Source organism: Coloeus monedula (genome assembly GCF_965178545.1).
Source record: "Coloeus monedula genome assembly, chromosome: 5".
Lineage (NCBI taxonomy): Eukaryota > Metazoa > Chordata > Aves > Passeriformes > Corvidae > Coloeus > Coloeus monedula.
Window position 1 is genome coordinate 64760117 of NC_138785.1, and position 8808 is coordinate 64768924.

Below are 8808 nucleotides of genomic sequence, written 5' to 3' on the forward strand. Positions count from 1 at the left end.
GTCCTCAGTGAACAGCATATTTCAAAGATTGCCAGAGCACTAGCAACAGGTGGACATTTTAATATTATAAAATAAAGACTGAAGCATTTGCACCCCCTGGTGGCAGTCTGATTTAATTTTGGTAACAAAACACAAAACCAGTCTAAACTCTCCATAAGGAAAAACAGAGTTCTATTTTACCCCTTTATGCAATGATTACACAAATTGTTGTAAATTCCCTAGGGAAGGGAAAATATTTTAAAATATTTTACAGTGATTTTGTCTTTTTTTCTTTTTTCTTCCTTCTCTAACTAAAAAAATTACACTCTGCATTAGCAGGAAACCAGCTTTCAGCCAAACAACCCAAGAGATTAATTGTTTTTCAAAGCCAGAATGGACAACTACAATCAACCACTCTGTTTTCTTACATAGCATAAATCAATAGCATTTTCCAAGGAGGCGCTGGAATTTCTTCCCCATGACCTTCATTAGTGTTCAGGAAATTAACCCTCTGTATCCATACTGAAAATTATTAGCATAAATCTCTTGAAGCAGAGGAACAAAATCAAACATCTCTGTAATAGATCTCAGACTCTGATCCTCACTGTGATCACATATCCTGAGTGTAGCTACATGGAAATAGACCTGATTTACTAAGTGTTCATGGTAGTTGAACCAGACTTCACACACACATTCAAAAAAACCTGGCAATGCATCCAGTAGAAACTAATACTTGTAGTCACAGCATAAGGGAAGGTTTTCTCCTCTCCACATACAAGTCCATGCTTCCTCTGGGATAAACTAGGATGTAAGATTGCTAAATGGCTAAGGAAAACACCTTGACAAGGCAGTATCTGGTGAAATATCTCTCTGTGGATCCTGGCATTTTGCAGATCATGCAACCAAGAGTCCCTTTTCTAGGGTGGCATGGCTTGTTGTCTCTGCAAACAAATGCAGAACTTCCTCTCTAGTCCCCATCCAGACCTTCGTGTACCTCTCAGAGCCAACATCTACAAGCCCTGACACTTCTGACATCTCAGTGTGAGCAGGAAGGTTACAGAACAAAACTTGGTTCCCTGGTTCGTGAGAAAAATGTTGGCCTGCCTCTAACCTTAGACCTCTCCAAAAAAAAATGAGCTGAGGTAGTTCAGGAACACAGGCCCCTGGAGTTCTTAGCTAAATGAAGGGTATCTATTGGTAACCTTGGGCTCCCTCACCCTTCTGCCTTAATCTGCAAGAGCTGTCTTAAGGTTTCTAACACACAGACTGTCTTGATGCATACTTAAGAGATCTAGATCTATGATTGGGGCTCTTTGGGCACTACTGTTCGAACACAATAATAATTTTTTAAAAACAACATATACAAAGTAAACAGGAATGCCCAATGACTGCTTTAAATGACACATGATGTCAACTAAGATAAGGGACTCCATCTGACATTAAGGTAGGAAGTCACTGATATCTCAATTGCACTGTATTTTATGGATTATAATTTCAAATTATTCAGTTATTACCAACATTTTAAGAAATACTCTATTTTTTCCCAGTAGATAATAGAGAAATGGATCTAAAATTATGTACATTTTAAAGTCACATAACAAGCAGACTCTTCTTTCCTGAGTTGCACGTAGAACTGTGTTTCAATATAAGAATGAACAGCAGAATTTGAACACTTCTACAGAAGTATGACGTTGAATAACATTTAGATTACTCAGGCCCATGCTGCTGTGCCATCTGGTGGCTACTAGTCTGTAATGCATAAGCAAGAAAAAATACCCACCAAACCTTAAACATCCCTCTTTTCCAAGTCTTTCTCACAGTTTTCCCCTATAAATTAATTTTGGGTTGTTTTGGTTTTTTACATTTATTTTTTTGGTGTCTTCAGAAAACAGAGAATCAGTGGTAATGAACTACATAACCATACAATTCCTACAACCTTCTGGAAAGATGGTCAAAGCCATTATATTTGAAACCAGGATACTTTAAGATGTCTATACTGTGTTTACTGCAATGACATATTTTGAAGGACAATACACTATCTGTAACAAACTGAATCAATAGAAAGAAGTAAATTTGAGGCATAAAGAATGAAATCCTTGTTTACCATTTTAAGTTTCTGTCTTTATACAGAGCTACATAAGTAATACAACAGTTTATTACATAATGATGTTTTAATGCAGAAATCTACCTCTGTTTCCTCTCTGTATCTCCTCCCTATCAGACACCTTTGGATAGTAACGTAGACACAGTAAGGCCACTGGAGTCCATGACTAAGAAACGGAGCCAGCTTCTTTTTTATTTCAACTGAACATACATAATACGGAAAAAAATAACTAGCCTTCTCTTTCTTGTCTGTAGTCTAGCAATCCCATGGTTTAAACAAGATACATCGTTTCTCTCTTGGGTCTCATTAATCTTACATCTTTACTAAAATAAAGCTTGTCTGTGGACCACCACTACCCTTCCTGTGGGCTAGAAATCAACAGAGAAAATAATTCAAGGCTTACACCCAGATGGGTGCAGAGGTTGATAAAGTTCTTTACTCAGAACTTAATGCATTTTTTTTCCATTATTATTGTTGCAGAGTCTATAACTGCAAGACTGTCTGGGGATATTCACAGAATACCAGGAGCACTTCACATTTTAAAAAGTGAGGAAGGCTGAAAGACTGTTTATTCAGATAGACAATACTGAAATCCAAGATCTTTCAGTCTGGGATTTTTTTAGAAATATCAAAAATTTAAAATCACTAGTGAACACTTCAGGAATAAAGACAGAACTGATACAGGGGGATCTTTGCATCATTACATTTTGAATGTAATTAGAATATTTTCTCTTTCAAATGTATTGACTTACCCATTATCCAACCCATTCTGCCCAAGTTTCTTTCCTATGTCACCTACCATCACACCTGGCATTGGTAGGAGAGTTTTTGTATCTCGAATCTGTAGAGAAGTGAAACACAACATTCCAGTATGGAACAATGTAAGTTATTGGCTGAATTTTTCAAAGGTTGAAAATATTCCCATCTTGTACCCGTTATTAATGATAAAGACATGTCTCTGTTTCTTTCAAGCACATAATCCTGGATATAACTTGTACTTATGCATCCTCTCATTCAGGACATAGATGCTTTAATGAAAATCCCATTGGAAGATGACACTAATCACATCACTGTGTTAAATATCCCTTAACACTGATGACTGCTCTCATCAGATTAGCACTGAAACCTCTTCAGGTGTACACAGACACAGCAGGAACCAATGGAATTTTTATGTAAAAATCAGCTTTGAGATATTCCCTGATTCTGTAATAAACTCTGTTCAGTCTGCAACTAGTTCATTTTACTATGTACAAGTTTTCTATTGCACTGACATATTTTATGATGCCTTTAATCTTCTAAAGATTTCTGTGGTAGAAGTTTGCAGATTTCATGCAGATCAGCCTGCAGCATTGGCAGACATAAATCATCTTAAGCCCCATGCAAGACTTTCAGGACTTCATATAACACAGATGAGTTCTAACCAAGTACCACGATCATCTGGAGACTTTTCAGCTCTTTTGTATTTTGAGAAATTTTGCAGAAAACGGACAGTATAAAACTAGCTCTACAACCTTCACAAAATCAGTGACCATTTAAAAAAAGTACACTGGTTACAACTGCAATGAACTGTGAAGGCATTAAATAAGGAATCTGCTGGTTGAGTATAAATAACAGCATAATGAACTTTTTAATTTGAACCTACTCCTTCCCAAAAGAAAAAAAGGATTAGCAATATTTCCACTCTACCTGTACAATAAAGGAATGTAATCCTTGGCACTGTCCATCAGGAGTATAGAGCTGGGCATACAAAACTGCATGAGTAGCATGTTTCCCCATATTACCAACCCAGAACTTTGCAGCTTCAAAGTCAGGTGTATTGATGACAAATTCCTGTAGCCAGGAAAGAAAAAGAAAATTATATAAATAATAAAAATCAGGTCACAGCTTTTCTTTTTCATTACCCTGGTAATGTTTTGAAAACATTCATTAACTGCCAGGATTTTATTCTGTACTGCATTCTAACACCTGAGATCTCTATTATTGTGTTCAACTTTGGATAGAACACATGTAGTAAGGAAAAAATTTCAGAGTTCAAAAATCTCATTACTTCATTTACCACTGTAAAGCCTGAAACTCAGCTTTTTTAATTGCTCATTTAAGCAGTTAAAAAAAAAAAAAGTAAAGCAGACTAATGGATTGGGAAGCATTTCCTAGATCTTAGGTTAAACTGAGCTGTGAGTTCAAGTAAAGAACTGAGAGGGCTGTTTCAGATGTGAGAGCTGAAGCCTAGGCAGGGACCAACTCCTCCTTACACAGTTCTGTATGGAAAGGAAGCCTGGTTGACAGTGTGCATTAAGGACTGACCTGAGTGCTAGGATCAAACGTGGCCGTAGTCCGTATGCCTTTGGTGTTAGTTCCATGGCTGAGTTCAGTCAGAGCAAAACATCCAAAAATCTAAATAAGGAGATACACTGCACAGTTCAAGACCACTTTCTGACATTAATTAAAACTGCAAGACTTTCAAATGACTGCAAATGCAGCTACTGGAAAGCAAATTGGCAAAAAAAACCCCCAAAACAGGAAGTGATAAAGAGCAACAAAAGAAGCACAAAGCTCAGTTTAGGTGCACTCAGAATATTTATCTTGCAAAATCAAAGAGGGTCTGGGCAGCCAGTGAATGCTGCTCACATGGCCTAGAGAGGAGAAACTGTTTAGGATTGGCACCTTCTTTATCAGGCAGGCTGCACTTATTCTGCAGAGTACTTGGTCCTGAGTCTCCACTGAACTCCATGTGGTGTTTCTTCGCATTAAGACATTATTATTTCCCGTTCTATAGCATTAGAATGGAATTTTTATGGCAACACATCAAGGTTAAGAGTATCCTAGTAGGATACTCTTAAATGACTCTGGACAGAGCTTAAACTGGTGTAGTGTCATCTATATTGCCTTTTGGGAAAAGTTCCTAAATCTTGTCTGTATGTTAACTTGGACAGCTTAAAGCATATCCAGGAAGTAGTTTATGAGCTAGCACTGAGGGCAGCCAGAGCTCAGTGCTTGAATCTGCTCCATGGTCTTTTCTTTTGCCATTTAGAAGTACCTAGGTATGTAAAGAGATCAGAAATAACACAAAAGTGCAAACAGTGATGCAGTTCTGGTAGTGTCCATTTCTCACAAATTATTAGAAAAAATTACCTCCATGCTATAAATTTGTTTCACAATGTGTGCAAACCTCTTAGAAGCACTTATAACTGGTCCTGCAAATACCTGTAAAAACAGAATTATGAACGAAATCAGTGTCCTGTGATGAAAAGCACAAATTGCACATGATTTTTAATAGTGATGTCCAGTAAACAGACCAGGGAAAGTGGGCTGCACAGTAAACTATCATTAAACTGTGGCTGGGGGAGGTAAGTCAGGATTTGATCTTGTCAAGGCTCCTTTACAGATGACTGAACTTGTCCCAGCTCTAACCTACTCAAGCCTTCATTGCAAATGCTTAAAAATACTTTCCACTTGTCCTTAGTGATGTTCCCTTGAGCAAAGGATAACTTAAAGACTATTTTAGTTCATTTTACTGCAAATGGATTTGGAACTGAAGGTAGCTGCTTCAGGATAAACAAGAATGCTGATTTGAAAGCTACCTTCAGTTTTCCTACAAGGATATTCACACAGCAAAATTCTTAATTCCTAGATGCTTCCCAGCCATGTGAATAGTAATAATTAATTAATTCAACTGATATTATTTGACCAGCTATGCTGAGTATTCTTTGTGAGAGACCCATCTGGGAAGCAACTGATTAACAGAATACAGCCACTGATATCAGTGAGAAATTTTATACTGGTTTCCACTCCTTCTGGATTCTGCTCTTAATTAAGACACTGGGGCTTAGGCAGGTAAGTTTCTGATACCTGCAAATCTTTAGCAAATACACAGCCACCAACAACCAAGTTCTTGAGCTGCTACTGCCCTAGAGAGGAGGCAGAGGAATAGACAAAAGACATCAAAATTTTTCTGTGTATCTGTCTGTACTGTTTCACCTTTACTTTCCAGGTGAGATTCCAGTGGAGACAGGGGTTTAACAACAAAGATTACCCACAGCTCTCTGATTCTTCTAAACAGTTAAAACTTAGTTCCATTTTTGGAAATAAAAGGACAAGGAAAAGATCTACTTTTAATAAAATATGCATAAAGCAACAGAATTATGGTATTAGAAGTTACTTAAATTCAAACACATACCACTATAGCCCTTGAACTGTACTTACAACACAATGTAAGGCAAGCTGGAGAGATGGAGACCAATCATACATTCCTATACAGAGAATCATAATAAAACTCCTTAATGGGTTCTCTATGATCTCTTGCTGAGTAAGAAATTCATACTCAAAGAGCCTTTTACAGCGCAGGAATGTCAGCTCCTGATATTTCTCACGGCACAAATCTTCTCCAGGATGATGTGCAAAGAGAGGATCATTTTCCAGAGCAGAGAAGATTCTGTTCTTGAAGGGGAAAAACTGACATGAGAACGTTAACCTAAAAGCATTAACAAAAACAGTTAACTTTCTTCCAGAGCAACACTGGGTCTCAAACTACAATTGTTTGCTGGAAGGTATAAACTTATAAAGCAAAAATTTCAGAGAATTAGAAAATATATTTAAATGGTCTGTCATTATATATACAACTCATGCAGCTAAATTTTATGAAATCTCCTTCACCATGAAGTGATTCCCTGATTCAGTCTGAATGTACAAGAACAGTATGGTAAAACTTAACTTGCTTCGTACAGCAGCTTCATTATCTCAATATATGAAGCTATAGCCAGAATCTAATAGGGAAAAGTCCCTCAGTCTGAGGATAAAGGTAAAAATCCAGGGGTCACATTCAGTTAGAAATATGCCATGATGGTAAAGCTATTAAGCTATCACAACTACTCTGTTCCCAGATGAAAGTAAAAAAAGGCTTAATGGAACCATCATATGCAGCCCTTCAGTGTGGGGATGTGCATCTTTTAATGTTTTAATTTGGATCCTTTTAGTATTAGATAATATATTATGGCATTTTTTTATCTCAGAGCTGTGTCTTCAAGATATCCACATCTTGTCTTTCACGTGAGAAGGAAGAAACCCAGACTTCCTGTGCTTTCCTTTGAATGGCAGTCATTCCCTCTCTGTGTAAACAACACTACATGCCCACACAGCTTTGAAATTCCTTCAGACACAGCGCACTTGTGGTTTTTTCTGTGCTCTAACACACACCAGTCAGATGCAGAACCAGGCCTTTTTGATTTCTCTGATCTACCTGCCAGGATTTTTATAATTATGGTGAAGATTCAAGATTAGCTTAAATCCATGTACATCTACACCACCTTCAGAAAACTAGTTCCTTCTCCTCCTACACCTCCAAGTCATGCATTTCCACACCATCTCTTGTGCTGCAGTTAATCTCTTCTCTTGGTAGGGTTAGCTTTCAGTGAGGTACACATGCTCATCTCCAATTGTGGTGCCACATAAGCATTAACACAAGCACTGAAGATTGTAGGAAATTAGGTCAAAGTAAGACAGAAATACTGTTTGACAGTGGCTTGAACTTAGCTTCCCTTAAGTGCCTTGCAAGACCACGGGGTTTATGATTTAATGCAAACAGTAAAGAAATATGGTAGAACGTAGTTCTTTCTCAGTTTGAAATGAACACTCAAGCTCTGAAATGCACCACCTGCTGGTCTCCCCTTTACTGATGTTCAGTAATTAAATGAGTCTTATGAGACAGCAGAGTAGATTGCTTAAAAGTTCAGGTCTGTTCTGAAAATTGGCTGTGCAAATCAAATTTCTTCATGCTCCATATTTACAGAGTATTATTAACCATACTCCCTTTAAAAAAACCATACTTACTTCCACAGATATCTCCACAATTAAAACATGCTTACAATTCTTGCAAAGTTTACCTTCAGCTGGATGATATCTTCACCATCTATGAACACTGCCATCTCCTTCCAGTTGAAGGAAGCTTTCTTACGATATCTGGAAAGCGGGCCTTTAGGGAAATCTGGTAGCAAGCTATCCCATAAATTTTGGTGGCTAGTCATTTCTTTCTGATTCAGTGTGGATGCCATTGTTAGCTAAACTGAAGCAAACAAAAAAAGATAAAACACAAACTCAAGCACCACAGATGTCTGCTTTTCAATAATAAAAATTAATTAAAAGAGTTGTTAATTAAATCCATGGACTTGTTTAAATGTATGAGTACAGAAGTGCAGAGCCAACTAAAAGCTTGCCCTTCCGTTTGTCTAATTCAAGTGGTTGGATACAAAGTAAGAAAAAAATGTGTTTGATCCAATGTAAATGAATTACATGGCCGTTGTTATTAAAATATGAACTAAATATGAAACAGGGACACCACAGGTTATCACCATATCATGTAATAAGAAAGGGAGAGATAAAAGACTCCAGCAAGAAAATACCACGTCTTAAGCAACAAGCAGAGTAAGGTCCCATGAAGTCTGCTGGCAACTTGTGTGCATCTAGGGGTCAGGCAAGAGCACTACAAAACTGCACAGACCCTGCAGGATTTCCTTGTCAGTAGGTACAAATACACTGGTTCAGGAGAGAAGGAGAATCTTGCTTTTCATTAGAACCCGGCCCGAAGAAGTAGAAGCTGGTGTTGGAGGGCCCTCTGCTGCTCATGGCACACCCAGCGATCCCTGCCCACACACAGACGGCAGGAATCTCTGCTACGCTTGGAAGGTGCAAAAACCATCGGGCAGGGCGGTAGAATCTGGCCACGATTTAAC

At 37.9% G+C, this 8808-nt stretch overlaps 1 protein-coding gene across 3 annotated transcripts in view; it reads right to left on the reverse strand.

Moving 5' to 3' along the window:
- Positions 1–8808, reverse strand: part of ACOX3 (acyl-CoA oxidase 3, pristanoyl) — a 32878-nt gene that overhangs the window by 22371 nt on the left and 1699 nt on the right. The window contains exons 2-7 of one of the 3 annotated variants that reach the window (XM_082282213.1): positions 7963–8141; positions 6287–6520; positions 5216–5287; positions 4388–4477; positions 3770–3913; positions 2836–2924 (exon numbers count right to left, since the gene is read on the reverse strand). In XM_082282213.1, the coding sequence (XP_082138339.1) occupies positions 2836–2924; positions 3770–3913; positions 4388–4477; positions 5216–5287; positions 6287–6520; positions 7963–8130 (797 nt within the window). In that variant the 5' untranslated portion in view covers positions 8131–8141. Of the gene's footprint in view, positions 1–2835; positions 2925–3769; positions 3914–4387; positions 4478–5215; positions 5288–6286; positions 6536–7962; positions 8142–8808 lie in introns of all 3 variants that reach the window. The other 2 variants (XM_082282211.1, XM_082282212.1) reach the window with 2 other exon arrangements.